Source organism: Callorhinus ursinus, unplaced genomic scaffold (assembly GCF_003265705.2).
Source record: "Callorhinus ursinus isolate GAN/ISIS: 27379988/994484 unplaced genomic scaffold, GSC_fseal_2.0 scaffold3, whole genome shotgun sequence".
Lineage (NCBI taxonomy): Eukaryota > Metazoa > Chordata > Mammalia > Carnivora > Otariidae > Callorhinus > Callorhinus ursinus.
Genome location: NW_027397065.1, coordinates 64,168,553 through 64,190,879, shown reverse-complemented (window position 1 = coordinate 64,190,879; position 22,327 = coordinate 64,168,553). Strand labels below are relative to the sequence as shown.

Sequence of the window (22,327 nt, the reverse complement as noted above, 5' to 3'; positions counted from 1 at the left end):
AAAGACACAGCAAGAGAGGGAACATAGGCAGGGGTTGTGGCAGAGGGAGCAGGCTTCCCGCTGAGCAGGGAGCCCGATGTGGGGCTCGATCCCAGGACCCTGGGATCATGACCTGAGCCGAAGGCAGACGCTTAATGACTGAGCCACCCAGGCACCCCAAAACTCCTTTATTTCTGAAGTGGTGTGAACTGTGGAGTTGGTAAGTTAAGGGCACACATTGTTAGCCCTAAAGCAGTTCTCAAACTCTTTATACTCATAAAAATTACTGAGGGTCCTAAAGAGCTTTTCTGTATGCGGGTATATCTGTGAATATTTATCATGCTACAAATTAAAACTGAGAAAAGTGTTTAATTTTTAATTACAGTGACCCATTCATTTTTTATTGTTATGTTAATCACCATATATTACATCATTTGTTTTGGTGTAGTGTTCCATGATTCATTGTTTGTTCATAACACCCAGTGCTCCATGCAGAATGTGCCCTCTTTAATACCCATCACCAGGCTAACCCATACCCCTACCCGACCCATTCATTTTTTAGGGAGAGAACGCAAACACGCACACGTGCACACACAGTGGGCAGAGGGAGAATCTTTTTTTTTTTTTTTTTAAGATTTTATTTGACAGAGAGAGAGACACAGAGAGGGAACACAAGCAGGGGGAGTGGGAGAGGGAGAAGCAGGTCTCCTGCTGAGCAGGGAGCCCAATGCGGGGCTCAACCCCAGGACGCTGGGATCATGACCTGAGCCAAAGGCAGATGCTTAACAACTGAGCCACCCAGGTGCCCCTGCAGAGGGAGAATCTTAAGCAGACTCCATGCCCAGCTGTGGAGTCCAACATGGGGCTCGATCTCACGACCCTAAGATCATGACCTGAGTCAAAATCAAGAGTTGAAACACTTAACCAACTGAGCCACCCAGGCACCTCCCATTCAATGTTTATAACACATATTTACAAAAGTAACTTTTCCAAAACAAAACTTAGAAGTGGCACTGTTCTATAGTCTTACAAATCTCCTGAATGGCGGAATTCTCATAGTGCTTCTGCGCTCAGCCTGTTGCAGGATGTTCTGGCTCAAGGACATGAAAACAATCTGGCCCCACACAGGTATGTAGTTGGAAAAGGAGGCATATTTAATAGCTTTTTCAGACAATAGTATTCTTTGATACTACACTAAAAATTGACAAATGAGTGAAGGTTTTTAGTTTCTTCTCATTAAAATTATCTCCAAAATGATATTATTTGGGGGCAACACTAGAAACTACCCAGGTTTCGGCACCATGGTCTTTACAAAGTTAACATGAGCCTTCTGGAGTCAGGAGTCCTATTTATTTCCCATTCAAAGCGTTCTTCCCTGGTTCGTTCTTCAAGGCTTCGCAGGCTGCAGGGCACAGGACAGGTGGAAGTTGGTTGGTTTCTTTTCACTCAGGGGCCAGGCCGGCCCAGGTGAATTTTAGGCTGTGTTCTAAAATGGAGTTCATTATCGAATCTCAGGGTGAGACTGTAACTTTCTTCTCAATTTTTCCATCAGGTTTATCCATATAAGGTTGTTTCTCAAAACTCAGGGGGTAGTAAAGAAGAAGACGAAACAGAAGATTTTTATTGAAAGTAACTTAAATGTTATGTAAACTTGACTTGAAAGGTACTTTTCATTTTTTCATCATTTAAAAAATTGTGTCTAAAGACAGATCAAATGCCAAAGCATATAACAGATCTATAGTTAAACAACCCTTTACCCATGAAGTCAAAATTATTGAGAAGTGTTTATTTTCCCTCTTGAAATGGCTAAGCTGGGTAATAATATGGCTGCAGGTGTATATTCACATTGCTTCCTTCACTGCTTCTCTCTTTCAAACACACCAATCTTTCAGAACTACTGTCACTGAAGCGCCGGCCTTTGGCAACAGAATGATTCTCGGGTCTTACAGGTCCAAGGCCCAGTGGACAGACAGACTCTTGTCCTCCACGCTGGCCACCATGTCTTCAACAGCATTCCAGTCAAGCTTGCTGAGGATGCTGCCGGTGCTCTCAGACATGCCGTCCGTGCCACGGAAAGGAGGCTCTAGCTCTTCTTCAGCTGCTGACAAGTCCTATCAAAGTAAGAAAGGCAGTAAGTTGCGGTCTAAGCCTGAGAAAAAGTAAATGGAACATGAACTAAGCTTTCCAAAGATTCTAGAGTTGCTCATCCACCAACTGGTGAAGCAAACCAGGGCGGTGATTGCCCAGCACATCTGGATGGACAACGGGCTGAACATCATCTGACACAACCAGATCTGAAGAATGGACACAATGGATTTTTATACTCATAATACAATTACCTGTTCTTTGTTATTCTTTAGTTGAAAGGAAAATACAAATTCAAGGAAAATTCTGAAAGATAAATGCTAGAGTACTAAGCCAAAATTGTAGATGCTTTGAATTACTACTTCAATCTTGCAGGATCTTCACATCCCACAGAAAACAATAAGCAACAACAACTGGATAACACAGAGAAATCACTAGGCAGACTGAAATCTGGAATAACACTTACTTGTAAAAGGGAACTATGACTCTCGTGAAGAATTGTTCGGATGTGTGAAGGTACCATCCAGGGACTCACCATGGTCTCCTCTCTCTCGTACTCCATACACACCTGCTTTGATCGAGGTGAAAGCTCAGCACTAATGTGATTTTTTGTACACTGCAGACGACATGGAGCACCAGAACCTTTCAAGAGAAAAGGACAAAGCTACATGGGTCTGATTCATTTACAATTTGTTTATTCTGACTTTTATCATCAAATCCAAGGCAGTCACATTCTACCTAATATTTAAAGTTTTTTTTTTTTTTTAAGATTCATTTTTAAGAAGTCTCTGTACTCAACACGGGGCTCGAACTCACAACCTGGAGATCAGGGGTCGCACACTCCACCAGCTGAGCCAGCCAGGGGCCCCTTACTGAATAATCGAATCACAAGGCCTAGCTATGGTTTTAACAATTTCTGCCCTGTCAGTGTGATAGAAGGAAACTGAATTCTGGCCATCTCTTCATTTTAAAAAGAACAGTAACCTATAGGACAAGAGAGTCCAGGGAGGAGAGGCTGCAGATGTAACAGAACTGTGGAGAAGTTCCAGCTGCAAAGTTGGGTGAACAAACACTGTGGCGAAAAAGAAAACAGCCAGCTCGGGGCGCCTGGGTGGCTCAGATGGTTAAGCGTCTGCCTTCGGCTTAGGTCATGATCCCGGGGGGGAGGAGGGTGTCCTGGCTCAGCGGGGAGTCTGCTTCTCCCTCTCCCTGCTGTTCCCCCTGCTTGTGCTCTGTCAAATAAATAAATAAAATCTTTAAAAAAGAAAGAAAAAGAAAACAGCCAGTAAAACAGAACAGCTTGAGACTGAAGGATGACAAAGAGAGAAACCACCAAGTGGTTAAGCAGTAAGATAATCACGAGGGCACGAGGGCAGGCCATCTCCAGAGCAGACGGAAACTCGTGGGGCCGGGGAGCTGAGGCAGCTGCCCCAGGTGTTCAGGCTGTGAAAGAGCAGAACAGCTGTAACCACCAACTAATCCCAGCCCCACTTCTGCCACAGTTAATTTGGTAACCAGACTTTGATACTCATCAAATGAACATAATTACTGCAATCTAAAAAGAATGACAAAATCATCACCAAAATTAAGAAATTAAGGTTAATGGTCCTGCACTTTAGGATGAACCTTTGCCTGTGGGGAAGGCACACATCTTGGGAAGCTGTCTGGCTCTCACCTTGCTTCCTGCAGTGATGGCCTTGTAATTTTCTTCTCTTCAGATCGGAGTACATTTCTCTAGGATTTGTTCGGGATAGCCAATCTTAAAATACAACAAGAAAACAATGCTGCAAAACTGAGCATGTGCAAAGCTTTTTAAGTCTGGGTGTTTGTGCCCCAGTGTGGACAGTGGACACGTTCTACAGTAAAAGTTCAGTGATACATCAGGAAGAAACCCCACCGTGGAAACTAGGCCGGCAAGTGCAGCAGCTTCCCTCGAAGTAGGACAGTGACCACCGCCCCCATTTCTTTATGAAGCATACTGCCAAACGAGGTCTATGGAGTCCAACCTGAGGAATCGGAAACTGAACAGTAGAAGTGCATCTACTCCCTGTTCCACCCCCAGAAGAAAACCCTGTTCCTCCACTTGCCCCTCCTGTGTCTGATCCTGGGCCATACTCTAGACCCACAGCCAAGCTAGATACTTGGAGTCATATTCAATTTCATCCTGTTACAAGCAGGGCTACCCCTGGACAATGAAAGAAGTACTTCTGTTTGCCTTTCTATGGGCAAGGGCTCACACTGGATCATAATTCACTTCGCAAAACCCTGGATCTCTGGAGCTTTCATAAATATAGTATCAGTGTACATAGAATTTCAGCTATTTTTAGGGCCAACACTGTATTTTGGGGTATTTTATGTGTTAAACGAACATTGCTAGATATTTGTTTAGAAAATAACAAAATAGCTTTGGGGTACTCTAAACTAGAAAACACTTTACAAAAGATTAAAAGGAGAGACCTGGAAAGAAAAAAAAAAAGTCTGGGATTATACAATTAAAAGCACAGGAAATGATGCTTCTAGCACTCAAACTGATCCTAGTAATTACAGCCTTGGGTTTTAAGGCATTGAGTGGAGGAAAACCGTGGAAAAAGAACCAAAAAGAATTTCTAGGAAATACAGCCATCAACAGTAAAACCTGATAGGTTAAAGAGCAGATGCAGCTGAAGAGAGAGGCAGTGAACTGGAAGACGGCGGCACTGGAGAGAGGCCTGAGGGCAGGAATAGACTCATTCATGTTTCTCATCATTTTTATATTACATATAATCAGTGTTTGCGTCTTTGTCCCTACCAAAATGTAGTTCTTTCTGTAAATCAGGATAATGCCATAGAGCTCACTCAGTTAATGTGAGGATTAAGTGAGATCATGCACAGGCAGTGTTAATACAATGCTTGGCATCAAGCATCACTTCCCTAAGCCTCCCTGGCTTCAGCAGTAAGACGGGGATCACAGGTGCCCTGTCTATCTACCAGGGCCGTTACAGAGAGCTCACGGGAGAATCATGTGAACGTACTTTTTAAATGGTGAAGAGTAACACGGGGCGAGGGGTGGGCCAGGGCTAGATCTGAATTCTTAGGCATTAAGATCATGACCACTTCACTCTCTAGTTGATCAGAGCACAGCTAATTTAGAATCCCCAAACTTAAGGGTCTGTGTGCTGCATGACTCTGTGACGATGGCCCCCTCTGAATACTTGTTTTTATGTTCAGTACTCTGCTAAGCCCATAATATATGTTTTCACTCTAATAATCTGGAGTTTGCAGGTAAGAAAGTTGAGGCTTACACAGATGGGTCAGGAATTTGCCCAGAGCTAGAGAGTAAGTGGTGAACCAGGATTCTAAAGAGAGCTAACTCCGCAGACTGTTCCCTTAACCACTCTACCACACCGCCATACCCTTCATTCTGAAATCTGTATTTGAAATTTCTAAGAGGGTCTTACAATTGTTAAAAATTTAAGTTGAAGAAATAAAGTTATTCTTTATTTCTCCCTTACCTTTTTGGAAGGTAACTGGAGATGGCACAGCCGCTTTTACTGCCGCTTTGGCTCCAGCACCTTTATTCTGTATGGCAGAAGTAGCAGTTCCTGTAGAAACAGGCAAACTTCTTTAACCTTCTGTATGCGCCCATGATGTTTCACATACTGTACTGTACATTCTTTGAGGACAGAAACTACTGATTAGGAAGGGGCCCAATAAATGGTGGTTGATTTGAACCAAGAAAGCAAAACAAAAGTGCAGATGAAGGAAGGGAAAGCTCTACTTTGAAACTTGGTATCCTCATAGCGGGACCATGGTCCTTTCTCAAACTGGCAAATGTGCCTTGACAACCTCTCAGGCAACTGGAAAAGCCAGCCACATACGCCTATCAGCGGGAAACACCTTGACAGAATGCCAGGTTAGATGTTATCAAAAGAATGATTCACTAAGGTTTCTTAAATTCCAGGACTAATAACCACCATTTATTATTTATGTTATGCAAAAGTTTTACTTTTTACCTTCAACACCCCTATGAGTTAGGTTTTAAATAACATAATTGAGGGCACCAAGTAAGCAGCAGAGCTGGGATATGAATGTAGGCCTGGATGATTCCAAAGGCTGGAACATTTTTTTATGTTTTTGATGCCTCTCAGTTACTTATCATAGAGTCCTTATATTGTTTTTGATAGAACTATACATAAAACAAGCCAAAAAAAAAAAAAAGGCAGGGAGATCTCTAAGTATAACAGCTTGCAATCAGGGCTGGAGATATTTGGCAGAAATGACACACTGCTTTACAAGACAGATAACAACATATAGTCAGACTCACAAGCATCTCAGAAGAACTTTTCTTTTACAAACGCGCTGCAGTGAACTTAAAAGTCTTGATGAGTCCTCACTTCCCCATCTGCACTGACCGAACTGCCTCACATGGGTTCCAGGGATCTGCGTCCCTGACTAGGGGAGGGCCTGGGATCCATCATGCCTGCGTTTCCCCCACTGCCACACAATCCTGGGGGACCTAAAGCCTCGGAACGTAGCCAGGGGAAACGGCTGGGTTCTGGGGGTGGTAGAGGTCACACCAAGGCGCCACCTGGATAGAAGCCAGCATGGTCACCGGCCCCTCCAGTTGCCTTTGTCTCTCCTCTTCTGGGGAAGCTAAGGGACAGGTTAGCTGGGATGATGGCAAGTTACATGGTGGTCTTCTCTGACATAGGATGAATACAGCAACACCTACCCACTAATATCCCTGAACAGTAGTTTATAAATAGCTATTTTTAGTCAGAAAAACAGCCATTTTTTTTCATGTATCCAAGTATTCAATAGTCTCATTTGTTCAATGTAAGTGGTATATAAGACAGAGAAGACAGTGTTGCTACCTTCAGAAGATTCAGTCTAGCATGGGACAAAAGTTCACAAGTGACTACATGAGACCTGTGGCAGCAATGCCTCAGAGTCACAAACATGTGACCAGGGGCCAGAGGACACAAATGGTAGCAAAGGCAGCTGAGACCATTGTCGCTGATACTCACAACCACCAGGCCAGTTAAGTATTGGCCCCAATTTAAAATTCATTACATCAGTTTAGAAGAACTGAAGAATTAAGATGAGGGGTGGCTTCCAAAACACGGAGGTGAGGCATTCAAGGTGAGGGAGACTTTTGAGGGAAGAGAGGGGTGCCGAGCACAGCCTGTGGCTAGAAAGCAAGCTGGCCCGCAGCACCTGTGGGATGGGGAAAGGGGGCTAAGGAGGCAGAGGGGGAGGCTGCCCAAAGGCCAGGGACGAGCTCTGGACTGGTCTGAGTGGGGTGGGGGTCCCTTGAGGGCTTCTGAAGCCAGCATGCAGGGGCACCTCTTCAAGGACAGTCCAGCAAGGGCGGGGAGCCGACCAAAGAAGGGCCGAGGCCTCAGCCCAGGCGAGTGCAGCATAACCATGCAGGCCTGACACTGGACAGACCCAAAACAAAGACATTTCCACAGAATCCAAGACTTTTCCATCTGATATTAAGAAACCGTGGATTCAAGTTTAAAATCCTTCCAATTTTTGGTATTTCTTTAACTTTGGCAAATGTATCAGGTGTAAAATAAAAATTAAAAAAAAAGAAAACATGGTTACTATTTTGAAATTTTAGTTTAAAAAGAGCACTGTTTTCTTATTGTAATTTGTTAATCAAGAGCAAGAGTTAAACTATGAAGTTTTGTTTTTTTTTTTTTTAAAGATTTTATTTATTTATTTGAGAGAGAGAGAACAAGAGATAGAGAGCATGAGAGGGAAGAGGGTCAGAGGGAGAAGCAGACTCCCCGCTGAGCAGGGAGCCCGATGTGGGACTCGATCCCGGGACTCCAGGATCATGACCCGAGCCGAAGGCAGTCGCTTAACCAACTGAGCCACCCAGGCGCCCCTAAACTATGAAGTTTTATTAAGAGGACTAGAATTTATGGAAATTTCAATTTTCTAAATTGAGGCAGCATAATGAAGCATGGGTTCTAAGTGTGTAGGCTCTAGACCCAAACTGAGTTTAAATCCCAGCACTGCCACTTCCTAGCTCTCTGATCTCAGGCAGTTATTTCAACTTTCTCTGCCTGGGTTTTCTCATCTGTAAAAAGGGAACATTTGTAACTAAAGGTGTAACCAGAACCTGGCACATTAGTTTTTATACAGCTAAAAGCTGTCTGCATTTATACTACATATTAACTATGATTATACATTTTTTAAAGATTTATTTTTAGAAAGAGAGTGCGAGCAGGGGGAGGAGCAGAGGGAGAACCCCAAGTAGACTCCACACTGAGTGCAGAGTCTGATGTGAGGCTCAATATCATGACCCTGAGATCATGACCTGAGCCAAAAATAAAAAAGCCAGACACTTGGGGCGCCTGGGTGGCTCAGTTGATAAGCCTCTGCCTTCGGCTCAGGTCATGATCCCGGGATCATGGGATCAAGCCCCATGTCAGGCTCCCTGCTCAGTGGGGAGTCCGCTTCTCCTTCTCCCTCTGTGCTCTCTCTCTCTCAAATAAAAATCTTAAAAAAAAAAAAAAAAGCCAGACACTCAACCACCTGAGCCACCCAGGCGTCCCTATGATTATACATTTTTAATGTGTAATCATTTCATAAAATAAATATGTTTTACTCTGGCAATCAAAACCCAAATATGGCAAAATTAACTAAAGGAAGGCTAGCAATAAATAACAGATATTATATCTTCAAATGTGGAAAAGGATGTTCAAAAGGTAAAAACACGGGGCGCCTGGGTGGCTCAGTTGGTTAAGCAACTGCCTTCGGCTCGGGTCATGATCCTGGAGTCCCGGAATCGAGTCCCACATCGGGCTCCCTGCTCAGCGGGGAGTCTGCTTCTCCCTCTCCCACTCCCCCCTCTCATGTGCTCTCTCTCTCTCTCATTCTCGCTCTCTCAAATAAATAAATCTTTAAGAAAAAAAAGGTAAAAACATGATACTTCAATATGAGCCTCATAGTATTCCTCTTCTGTGATATCCTGATACCCATCTATCTAGTCCATCCTGACATCTATAAGAACTTGATTTGTAAAAATGCCTACCTCTTTAGCCAGACACACAAAAGAAACAGATTCCCAAATAAGTCTTATCTAAATATTGACTATTCAAGTTTTATTATAAAAAGGCCATTTGTTTAAGATTTCTGGAGTCTTCCTATTTCAAAGCAATAGAACAAACGAAATCCCAGCACAGGTAAGTCTTTATCAATCCTGCAACTTGTATTCTGCTGAAATGAGAACGGCTTTTCACTACGATTTCATTCTACTAATGAAAACCAATTCTGGAGATAAGGAGGTCCAAATTACACAAAATTTACAATTTAAAAAAAGCTTAAAATCTTACCACGTGACCAAGGAGGGCCTTGAGGTTTCCCCTTTCGGATGTAACTTGGTCTGGATATATATTTGAATTTTCCAGGCTGATTTATTGGAATATTGTGACCATATTGATTCTCTCTAAAGTGGAAATTACATAATTATTATATTCCTAGAATCTCACATCCGTAATGAAGTACATTTCAAAAGACCCAAATTCTAGCTCAGATTAATACATTCACTTCACATTGCTTATTCTGTACCTTAGTGATACATTTTGTGTTATAACAATTCCCAACAAATTATTCTTCATGTCTCATACCTTAAACTTCATTTGTTTCTTTCAAAGAAATTGTTTTTGGTTATCTGTCCATTTCAAATTATCTATGTATTTGGCAGTTACTTATGTATTTAATACCCTGCTTTATATTAGAGAAGATTCAAGGGAATCTCTGGTGTTTTGAGTAGACCCCAAATTATATACACACAAGTGATCTGATTACATGTGGGTTTGTGCTGGGAAGAGACAGAGAAGAAGTGATAAGCTGGTGAGGGCTGTTTCTGTAAGAGTAGAGCCAAGTGGAGAAACAGGGCGAACAGTTACATGGCAGATTACAGAGAAGGAGGAAATGGAATTGAACAGGTATCAAAACTGTATTAGGTATATGCCAAAGTGCTCTGTAATATCTTAGAGATATAATGACATTGTTATCTTTTTCCTTGGTGATTCTATAAACTTAAAAAGATGTCGTAATTATGGGACCATGTTTTTCTTTACTTGATTTTCTTATTTCTGAGCAGGGTAGATGCAAATACACTGAACTTGGGGGACAAAAGCACTCAACTCTTATCAGGCCTGACATAATCGTGCTGAACAACATGCCAAACTCTCTTACCGTCTTGGAGAAAGAGAGTGTTGCCCTCGGGAAGCGTGAGCAGCCCTGGGTTTGTTAGGCAAGGCTTTCTGGGCGGTTGTTGGTGGCTGTACCGATTCGGATAGCAGTTCATTCATCAGGCTATATGCTTGTGAGAGCCGCCGACTATAGTGGTCAGAGAGTAGCAATCTTCAGACAAAGAATTAAACAACACTTAATAAAAGAGTCATTTTCACTTCATACCTCCAGAGGGAACGTAATGTTTGACTAATCACCTAGCTTTTGTTTTTTTCAATGCTTTTCAAATGCAAATTGATATTTCAGATTTCTGAAATCAATTAGGCGGAAATTAGTAAAGCTACCTGTAGTTATGGCCCTTTGCGTATTTTCAAAATGCACATACATATCTGGATTGGGAGAGGGAGGGCAATAGCAGAAATAAAAGTCATGAAAATTCAATGGAATAAACAATATTTGAAAGCAGATTCCTAAAAAGGCTAGTAGTCTATTTTCCTTGCAGTTATCTCTCATAATTTTCTGTTTATGGACAAAAAGGGGCTACTGTGAAGACTAGAGTTCCTCAGGCATTGTCCATGCCTCAGGTGTGCAAACCGGAGAGCGTGCTGGGGGGACAGCTACCCAGCTCACCTGTCCTTCTCGTTCTTCATCTTCTGTCTCAGCCTGATTTCCCGTGAAGTCATGTAAAACTGCATGAGAAACACCCCATTAGTCCATTATGGTTCAGTTCAAATAATTAAGCCCTTGTGATCCATGGAAAACATGAAAATTCCACTAATCAATTTTAATAGGAAGTTAAAACATATTTTTGCTATTCAGGAAACAATGCAAAACACTGTCATATTTGACAAAGCTTCCTATCCCAAGTACAAAACACAAAAATGTTAAAGCATCATGTAATTAAAAACTAGTTTAATAAGTAGAATGCTAGCTAAATTCACGTATTTTCTCAAGAGAGAACCTTATCAGCTGCATTTATTTTAATTTAAATTCAATTAACATACAGTGTCAGCTGCATTTAAAATGGGAAACAAGAACATTTTAAGGATGAAGACACATACACTTCATACTCAGCCTTGTGATTAATCTCACTAACAGTGTGCTTGATAAAGCAGGAGTAGACCTTTAAAGCTATCATTTTGATGTTTTAAAATGTCTACCAGTCACCTAATGTAGTATGTTCACTGTGACGTAAAAACGCCTCAAAACTTATGCACCAGGAGGCAAATTAGCAAGTGTCTTATTCCAGAATATTAAGTTACTACTGAGTTACTAATGAAGTCCTTTTACACACAATTTCGTATATAAAAGTGTGCACACAGAAGTGCATGCACTCTCTGTAGCTCCTACTTGGAGAGTAGTGAGTGACACTACTCTCCTTGGAAGACACTGCTTCCTTGGAAGCAGTGACAAATTAGAGGTCTTATTAATTTCTGATATAAATTCAAATGAAAGTTTTAATTACACTAACCCCTCACTAATCCCATACCTTCACCTAAATAGAAGCTAAAAATAAACAGGTGCTTGCCATTGTGAAGGAATAGTCACAAAGTCCAACAACCAAGCAATCCCAGTGCCCTCAGAGTTAATTTGTTCTAAATTTGGACACAATTCTAACTATCTAGGGTATTTGCTTGGTTGACAGAGAGGCCAATATCAGAACCCACCCACCTGGGCTGGAGGAGCACACACATAAACACATGAACTTGAAGATTCTAGTCAGGTGCCTCAGCAGCCTTGAAGGTCATTACGGGTCCTTAACACTCTCCACACAACGTTGTATTAACATCAGGGCACCCGGGTGGCTCAGTCGGTTAAGCAACTCTTGATTTTGGCTCAGGTCATGATCTCGGGGCCTTAAGATTCTCGCCCTCTCCCTCGGCCCCTCCCTCCCGCTCATGTGTATATACGTGAGCGCATGCTCTCTCTCTCTTAAAAAAAAAAGTTATATTAACATCAACAAGCTTTCTCTAGACACAAGTTAAGTATATAATTTATGTACTAGTTCACCTATTTTGCACCATTTGGTGCTTAAATGTGACAGCCATATCTGGAAAATTCACTTTTATAGAACATGTTCCTCTAATGATGTCAAAAAAAATTAAGTACTATTATATTTTATTTCAAATTACAAAGTAAAAGATAAACTAAGTATAATTCAAATGCAATTTTCATAGTAATGTGATTATCAAAGTAACATTGCTTTATTTCACCTTCTGAAGAAAACTGCTTCTGACCAGCCACAGTGATGCCCACAGTCAGGGCTCAGTAAATAAATGTGGACAGTTTAAAGGGCAGCTGACAGGCGTGCACACACGCCACCGTACCCTTGGTACCTGAATCATACTCTATTTTTTGTAGATAACTTGTGGATACAAAATTATTTTTTTAAATGGCTTTACTACACACAGTCAGTTGTTCAACTGCCACTGACTCTCACTGAAAATTAAGGGAACAGCCCAACTGGTCACCAATTACTCAGTCTCTTCACTTGGTTAAAATCAGCGAGAGCCATAGTTAGCCTGGGGAAGAAAAAGTATTTAAGATAGTTCAACAGGACATGGTTTGTAGAATACCTTGTTATGTTTTGTTAAGGTAATTAACATTTTCTGACAAGTAAAATGGTGACATTTCTGTCTAATAAAAAATGCATCCAAATTATGTTAATCCTTTTCTTGAATATTTGCCAGGGAAACACTGCACATATTCAGGGCTATCCCACTGCCCACTGCCCCTGATACTGCACACTTACTGCACACTTACTGGATTGCTCCTCGGGCAGAAAGGGTCATGTTCTTGCCCCCTCTTCTCCGCCAGCTGGTTTAAGTACTCTGCCATTCTTTCCTTGCGTTTTCTTTTCATCCACACCTGAATTTCTCTTCTTTCCTTCTCAGTTCTCTGTGTTCGTCTACCAGAAGAATGCTGAATTCTGAGAAATTTAACAGACAGGGCATCACTTGATTTTACATTTTTTATGGATCTAAGTAAACTAAATACTGTTTATTTGGAAAGGGATTTTATTTTTAAGATTTTTTTAAAGTAATTTCTATACCCAACATGGGGCTTGAACTCACAACCCTGAGATCAAGAGTCACACATGCCACCGACTAAGCCCGCCAGCTGCCCGTTTGGAAAGATTTTTCCCATTCTCAAAAAGTAGTATACATTCATGTCTCTATCGACTTGCACCAACCTGTTCCCTGAAATCCACTAAAAATGATCTCAGAAAGCTCATCAACCACATGATGTACTGTATGGTAACTAACAAAACATAATGAAATAAAAATATATTTAAAAGAAAAAAGAAGGGGAGGGGAGGGGAGGGAAGGGAAGGGAAGCTCACCAACAGCTTCTTCATCCTACTGGACTTCCCTATAACATTTAATACAATTGGCTCCTCTTTTCTATGTTAAACTCTCTCTTACATGGGTCTTACTCTGACTCTGAAAACACTGTGCAGCCTCCTACATTGGGTCCTTTAGTCTCTGCTCACCATTTCAATATTAATGTCTTACTAAAAGTTCTGTTTTGGACTTCTTCCCCAATCCTCTTACTCCTGGACTATCTCAATCACTTTCAAAACTTATACTACAGAGATGACTTCTAAACAGCTGCCCTTGTAGATCTAGTCACATTCATGCCCACACCATATTCCCCATGGGCTGGCCTGAGCTAGTTATGGCTGACCCATTCCTGCAAGACACAGGACTCCTCTGATGGGCAACGCTGATGGATGTCTTTACCAATGACCCAGCTGAAACTTTCCTGTAACACCGTACTCCCACATTCCACTTACTCAACCTCCTCTTCCCCCTTCCCTCTCTCCTTCACGGGGTGGGCACACCTACACTGTGGTCTGATGCTTCCCCCCACTTCTGTGTCCCCCCCCCACAGGCCTTTCTCCCGATAAATGTCTTGCACATCTAATCCCATCTTCGCTTCTGCTTCTCAGATGACAGGAACTGACACAAGTAGTACTGAAAATAATCCAAGAAAACAGGTGGTGTGAGACAGGGATCTGGGGCAGACTCATCACCCAGCATGAGAGGAGAACATCATCCATCATCCTAAATGGCAGACCACCAGTACAAACAATGTGGCTTATACTGAAAACCTGCTTTTCCTTCTGGAAGTCTGGATTTGGTATGTGCCAGGAAGAGGCTGCCTACTCAACCAGCCCCCAAGAAAAACTCTGGGCACTGAGTCCCTAAATGAGCCTCCGTGGTGGACATGATCTCACGTGTGCTGGAGGAATTGTGTCCTGTTGGGCCCGCACCAGGAGAGGATTCTTAGGAACCTGTGCCTGGTTTCCCTCAGAATTCACTGCATGCAGTCTCTTCTCCTTGCTGGTTTTGCTTTGAATTCTCTTGTTTTAATAAATTAAGTCATGAGTATGACTCTGTAAGTTCTGTAAGTCCTCCCAATCAGTGACCCTAAGGTGATCCTGGGGACCCCTAACATAGGATCAGATCCACACTGGGACTGCAGTCTGACAGTTGTCCCCACTTCCTCAGGCTCCTGCCCCTTTCTCCCTCACAGGTGTTTCTCCAAATCTCATGCTCACCTAAATCTCATTTTGGCATTTGCTTCTGGGATGACCTAAAACTAATGTGCCAATGAATATCACTAATGGAATATTCTCCTGGCACCTTGTAACATTTCTGAAACTACATTCTCTATCTTGCCAAAGAAATCACCATCAACTTAGTCATCCAAATAGAAAATCATTCTCACTTCCTCCTGACAGCCTCCAGGTTTACTCATGATTATTACCCTACACTCTCCATTCTGAGCCCCTGCATCTTTAGATTACTGAAGTAAGACCTCCAGTTGGCTCCCATTTCTAGTTTAAAGCCCCTTGTTGACCCCCTTACTGCTTGCAGATAAAGAATGGGTGCCTTTGGTCCCCAATCTATAGCCAGCACACCCAGCCAGACCCTCTCTCTCCTTCCAATACATAAACTCCAGTCCTATCTAACTCCCAGCCCATATCTACTCATTGCTCCTTTGCATTTTATATTCTTGCTGCCTTGAATACCCTTTCTACTATTTATAAGCAACAGGAATTTCTATCGGTCCTTTGAAATACAGCTCAAACACCGTAACTAGTGAAGCTGCTGCCTTGGACTGACTCTCCCCTCAAGCTCCCATAGCACCATGATACAGTTTGGTCTTATGTCACACTCTTTCTATAGTTCTATCTCCATTCAAGAGTACAAGCCATATTTTTATTCTTCTAAATCTTGATACTTAATACATTATTGATGAAATATTCATAACATTCATAAGACTGACTCTTATATAAACAAGCCAATAGGTATATATATATATCCCACAGAAGCATTAGTAGGAGAGCCAGACTTTATTCTATCAGGAACCAGTTCTTGGATCAGGACACATTGCAAGGAAAAACATTTTAACCTAATATTCCAGGAAAAGGCTATTTAATACATATTCTAAGGATTAGTATTTAGGGCAAAGTACTATGGATGAAGTCTTTAATTGGGGTGCCTGGGTGGCTCAGTCGGTTAAGCGGCTGACTCTTGATTCTGGCTCAGGTCATGATCTCAGGGTTGTGGGACTGAGCCCCACATCAGGCTCCACACTCAGTGCAGAGTCTGCTTGTCCCCCTCCCTCCCCCTTTACCCCTTCCCCCACTTGCCTGCAGGTGCATACACACACACACGCTCTCTTCCTCTAAAAAGGAATGGATAAATAAAATCTTTTTAAAAAATCTTTAATTACTTCTAAAAAGAAAGGATTAAATTTATGTTGTACTTAAAGTGATGAGAGCTTCCAGGGAAGAAAGCAGAGTAGGAGAACCCTAAGCTCATCTCATCCCATGGATATGATTAGATAACACTGATATCAGTGTAAATAACCCAGAAAATGATCAAAGACTGGAAGAACAAACTCTCCACAGCTAAATGTAGAGAAGACGCCACATCAAAGCGGGCAGGAAGGGTGGAGACACAGTCAGGGGCTAAATGGAACCACAGGACTGTCCACTGGAGGGACGGATGCTGCGGGCATGGAGAGGGGAGAGAAACGGATCCTCACACTGAGGAGCCCATGCAGGAAAAATGAATCCCCATAACATCTGACTTCGGAAACCACAGGGGTTGAATTTTGCAAGTTCTTATAATCAGCAGGACTTAAAACCTGGAACTTTAAACAGCAGCAGGCTCAGCTCTGGGAGAGCCTGGAGGGAGAAAGGAAACTGAGTCCCTGCCCTTAAAGGGAGAGCACAAGAGACAGCCCTGCAGGATACAGCAGAGAAGAAGCAGTTTGAAAAATGCCTGGGGCATAGGGGAGGGAGGTTTGTGAAGACACAGAGGAATATGTCCCAAATAAAAGAACAGGGCAGAATCACAGAAAGAAACCCATGTGAAATGGACATAGTAATATGACTGAGAGAGAACTTAAAATAATGGTCATAAAGATGTTCACTGAAAAAAGAATAAAGGACATCAGTGAGACCCTGAACAAAGAGATGGAAAACATAAAAAAGAACCAATCAGAGATGAATAACACAATAAATTAAATTAAAAGTACACTAGATAGAATGAATAGTAGACTAGAGGAAGTAGAAAAATGGATCAACAACCTGGAGAACAGAGTAATGGAAAGCAATCAAGCTGAACAGGTGCGAGAAAATAATAATACAAAATAAAAATAGTCTTAGGGCCTCAGCAACACCATCAAGTGTAATAACATTTGCATTATAGGGATCCCAGAAGGAGAAGAGAGAGAAAAGGGAGCAGAAAATTTGCTTCAAGAAAATAGTATCTGAAAATTTCCCAAATCTGGAGAGGGAAACAGAAAATCAGATCCAGTAAGCACAGAAATCCCCCAATAAAATCAACCCAAGGAGGTCTTCACCAAGACACATAGTAATTAAAATGGCAAAAAGTAGTGATAAAGAGAGAATTTTAAAAGCAGCAAGAGAAAAGAAAACAGTTACATCCAAGGGAAACCTCATAAGGCAATCAGCTGATTTTTCAGCAGAAACTGGGCAGGTCAAAAGGGAGTGGAATGATATATTCAAAGTGCTGAAAGGAAAAAACCTGCAGCCAAGAATACTCTATCCAGCAAGGCTATCATTCAGAATAGGAGAGAAAGAGTTTTCCAGACAAACAAAAGTTAAAAGAATTCATGACCACTAAACCAGCCCTATAAGAAATGTCAAAGGGGACTCTTCAAGGTGGAAAGGAAAAATCGTAACTAGGAGTAAGTAGGAAGTGCAAAAATAATAAAAATAAGTATATGTATAAAAATCAAAGAACTCACAAAATAAAAGGATGTAAAGTAGGACACCATACACCTAAAACACAGGAGGTGGGGAGAAGAGTAAAGAATGGGTTCAAACTTAAGCACACATCAACTTAATATAGACTGCTATATGCATAAGATGTTATATACAAACCGAATGGTAACTACAAATTAAAACCGGTAATAGATACGCAAAAAATGAAGAGAAAGGAATCCAAGTATATCACTAAAGAAAGCCAGCAAACCATGAGAAAAGAGAGCAAGAGAAGAAAGGAACAAAGAAGCAGCACAAACACAACCATAAAACAAGTAACAAAATGGCAATAACTACATACCTATCAATAATTACTTTGAATATAATTGGACAACCTACAAGAATTCTTCCTCGAAACATATAACCTCCCAAAACTGAAGCAGGAAGAAATAGAATATTTGAACAGACTGATTATCAGCAATGAAATTGAATCTGTAATCAAAAAACTTCCAACAAACAAATCCAGGACCAGACAGCTTCACAGATGAATTCTACCAAACATGTACAGAAGAGTTTATATCTTTCCTTCCCAAACTATTCCAAAAATAGAAAAGGAAGGAAAGCTTCCAAATTAATTCTATGAGACCAGCATTACCTCAATACCAAAACCAGATAAAGACACTACAAAAAAAAGAGAGAGAGAGAACTACTGTGGCACCCGGGTGGCTCAGTTTGTTAAGCATCTGACTCTTGATTTCGGCTCAGGTCATGATCTTGGGGGTTGTGAGAATGAGACCTGCATTGGGCTCCATGCTCAGCAGGGAGTCTGCTTCAGATTCTCTCTCCATCTCCCTCTGCCCCTCCCCCCACACTCTCTAAAATAATAAATAAATCCTTAAAAAAAGAGAGAGAACTATAGGCCAATATCTCTGATGAACACAGATGTAAAAATCCTCAACAAAGTATTAGCAAACCAAATTAACAATACATTAAAAAAATCATTCACTACAATTAAGTGGGATTTATTCCAAGGATTCAAGGGTGGTTCAATATTTGCAAATCAAGGGGTGCCTGGGTGATTCAGTCGTTAAGCATCTGCCTTTGCCTCAGGTCACGATCCTGGGGTCTTGGGATTGAGCCCCACATTGGGCTCCCTGCTCAGAAGGAAGCCTGCTTCTCCCTCTCCCACTCCCCCTGCTTGTGTTCCCTCTCTCACTGTCTCTGTCAAATAAATAAAATATTTTTTAAAAAATCTGCAAATCAATGTGATACATCACATCAAAAGAAAAAGGATAAAAAATATACAATCATTTCAATGGATGCAGAAAAAGCATTTGACAAAGTACAACATCCATACATGACTAAAACCTTCAATGAAGTAGGTTTAGAGGGAACATACCTCAACATAATAAAGGCCATGTATGAAAAACCCACAGCTAATGTCATACTCAATGGTAAAAAACTTTAGAGCTTTTCCCCTAAGACCAGAACAAGACAAGGATGTCCACTCTCACCACTTGCATTCAACATAGTTCTGGAAGTCCTACCTACACAATCAGACAAGAAAAAGGGAAAAAAGGCATCCAAATTGGTAAGAAAAAAATAAAACTTTCATTATTTGCAGATGACAAGATACTATATAGAGGAAACCCTAAAGACTCCACCAAAAAAACTAGAACTAATAATTGAATTCAGTAAGGTGCAGAACACAAAGTCAATATACAGAAATTCATTACATTTCTATATGAAGTAGCAGAAAAAGAAATTAAGAATATAATCCTATTTACAATTACATCAAAAATAATAAAACACCTAGAAAAAAAACTCATGAAGGAAGTGAAAGACCTGTATCCTGAAAATATAAAACAATGATGAAAGAAATTGAAGATGACACAAACAAATGGAAAGATATTCCATGTTCATGGATTGGGAGAACAAATACTGTTAAAATGTCCATACTACTCAAAGCAATCTTTTTTTTTTTTTTTTTTTTAGGATTCAATGCAATCCTTATCAAATACCAACAGTATTTTTCAATGCAATCCTTATCAAATACCAACAGTATTTTTCACAAATAACCCCACCATGTGTATGGAACCACAAAAGACTCCATGTAGCCAAAGCAATCTTGAAAAAGTACAAAGGTGGAGGTATCACAATACCAGATTTCAAGATATACCACAATGCTGTAGTAATCAAAACAGTATGGTCCTGGCACAAAAACAGCCACGTAGCTCAATGAGACAGAACAGAGAGCCTAGAAATAATCACACTATTATATGGTCAATTAATCACTGGTAAATCAGGAAAGAATATGCAATGGGAAAAGATGGTTGTTTCCAACAAATGGTGTTGGGAAAACTGGACAGCAACATGCAAAACAATGAAACTGGACCACTTACACCAAACAGAAAAATAAATTAAAAATGGATTAAGGACCCAAATGTGAGACCTGAAACCATAAAAATTCTAGAAGAGAGCACAGGCAGTACTATCTCTGACACTGGTTGTGCAACATTTTTCTACATGTCTTCTGAGGCAAGGGTTATAAAAGCAAAAATAAACTATTGGAACTACATCAAAATACAAAGCTTCTGCAGAGCAAAGCAAATAATTAACAAAACTAAAAGACAACCTACTGAATGGGAGAACTATTTGCAAATGGCATATCCAATAAAGGGTTAGTACCCAAAATAGATAAAGAACTTACACAACTCAACACCAAATAATCCAATTAAAAAAATGGGCAGAAGACATGAACAGACATTTCTCCAAAGAAGACATCTAAATGGCCAACAGACACATGAAAAGATGCTCAACATAACTCATCATCAGGGAACTGCATATCAAAACCACAATGAGATATCATCTCACACCTGTCAGAATGGCTAAAATAAAAAACCTAAGAATCAACAAGTGTCAGTGAGGATGTGGAGAAAAAGGAATCCTTGTACACTCTTGGTAGGAATGCAGACTGGTGCAGCCACTCTGGAAAACAGTATGGAGGTTCCCCAAAAAGTTAAAAATTCAACTACCTTATGATCCAGTAATTCCACTACTAAGTATTTTCCCAAAGAATACAAAAATACTAATTCCAAGGGAAATATGCAACCCCAATGTATACTGCAGTATTATTTACAATAGCCAAATTATGGAAGCAGCCCAGGTGTTCACTGATAGATGAATGGATAAAGAAGTGGTATATATACACCATGGAATATTACTCAGCCATAAAAATGAATGAAATCTTGCCATTTGCAACAACATGGATGGAGCTAGACAGTAGAGTATAATGCTAAGCAAAATAAGTCAGAGAAAGATAAATAAATACCGTATGATTTCACTCATATGTGGAATTTAAGAAACAAAACAAACTAACAACAAAAAAGAAAAAGAGAAAAACCAAAAAACAGACTCTTAACTATAGACAACAAATAGATGGTTACCAGAGGGGAGGTGGGTGGGGGATGGGTAAAATAGGTAAAGGGGATTAGGAGCGCACTTGTCTTGAGGAGCACTGAGTAAAGTATGCAACTGCTGGATCACTATATTGTACTTCTGAAACTAATATAACACTGTATTTTGGGCGCCTGGGTGGCTCAGATGGTTGAGCGTCTGCCTTCAGCTCAGGTCATGATCCCAGGGTCCTGGGATCGAGTTCCACATCGGGCTCCCTGCTCAACAGGGAGTCTGCTTCTCCCTCTCCCTCTGCCTGCCACTCCCCCCCACCGTGCTCTGTGTCAAATAAATAAAATCTTTAAAAAATATATATATATATATACATATATATAACACTGTATGTTAACTATACTGAAATTTTTTTTTAAATCTCAAAATAAATAAATAAATTAAAGATATAATAATGACAACAAAAATAAAATAAAGTAATGAGACCTTGGGAAAACTCCCCAGATAGAAAAAAATCTAAGTTTTGTGTTTGTTTCATAAAAATCACATTAAAATATGGCCAATTTTGAATATTCTTGAACCATAAACATTTTAAATGGGTTAAAAATGAATTATTCAAAGATTACCTGGAGATATTCTTAGCTTGTTGTTCTGTTAAACCAAGCTCCTCACTGGAAACACCATCTTTTGTTATAAGGTCCTCAATAATGTCTGCAATATCATTTAATCCAGTCATCTGGAGTGGATCTACTGAAATGCTTCATTTTCAAATGCAATTTGAGAAATATAAGTCAGTATCTACAATTTAATTATATTAAACAAAAATTAACATGTAAAGTTTAAAAGTTATGCCCTCTAAGAGCATAAATGAACACAAAAATAATAAACACAGATCTAATGTTCCTTCTACTTTCCAGTAATCCTCAGCGCAAGTCTAATCATCAGTAATTGATGACTTCTTATGTGCTCATAGAAAAGCAAACATAAGGGGCGCCTGGGTGGCTCAGTCGTTAAGCGTCTGCCTTCGGCTCAGGTCATGATCCCGGGGTCCTGGGATCGAACCCCACATAAACCTCTCTGCTCAGTGGGAAGCCTGCTTCTCCCTCTCCCACTCCCCCTGCTTGTGTTCCCTCTCTCTCTGTCTCTGTCAAAAAAAAAAAAAAAAGCGAACATAAGGCTGAGGAGATAACCTCTACCTGTCCTGCCTGCTGAATACACATGCAGTGAAAAGTGTAGCAAACACAGTCTACTGCATTCTAATTACCTATGCTAAAACATAGGTGTATATAAAGGATATAATAAAGCAATCCTCAGCTTCTTAAAATACTCCATTCCCGATGAGAATTATATTCTTTTAGTCCATGAAAAAATATGTAGTATAGAAGCTCACATGCAAATGAACAACAAAATTTCCAA

The 22,327-nt window shown here is 40.7% G+C and overlaps 1 protein-coding gene across 9 annotated transcripts in view; it reads right to left on the bottom strand.

The window, feature by feature from the left end:
- Window positions 1-421: 421 nt before the first annotated feature.
- CPLANE1 (ciliogenesis and planar polarity effector complex subunit 1) overlaps window positions 422-22,327 on the bottom strand; it is a 141,652-nt gene continuing 119,746 nt past the window's right edge. For 6 of the 9 annotated variants that reach the window (XM_073890981.1, XM_073890986.1, XM_073890984.1 and 3 more), the window contains 9 exons: window positions 21,538-21,669; window positions 13,021-13,186; window positions 10,888-10,946; window positions 10,261-10,428; window positions 9,393-9,505; window positions 5,556-5,645; window positions 3,740-3,823; window positions 2,531-2,706; window positions 422-2,090 (listed from right to left, as the gene is read on the bottom strand). In XM_073890981.1, coding sequence (XP_073747082.1) covers window positions 1,923-2,090; window positions 2,531-2,706; window positions 3,740-3,823; window positions 5,556-5,645; window positions 9,393-9,505; window positions 10,261-10,428; window positions 10,888-10,946; window positions 13,021-13,186; window positions 21,538-21,669 — 1,156 coding nt within the window. In that variant the 3' untranslated portion in view covers window positions 422-1,922. Of the gene's footprint in view, window positions 2,091-2,530; window positions 2,707-3,739; window positions 3,824-5,555; window positions 5,646-9,392; window positions 9,506-10,260; window positions 10,429-10,887; window positions 10,947-13,020; window positions 13,187-21,537; window positions 21,670-22,327 lie in introns of those variants that run through there. The other 3 variants (XM_073890985.1, XM_073890987.1, XR_012377604.1) reach the window with 3 other exon arrangements.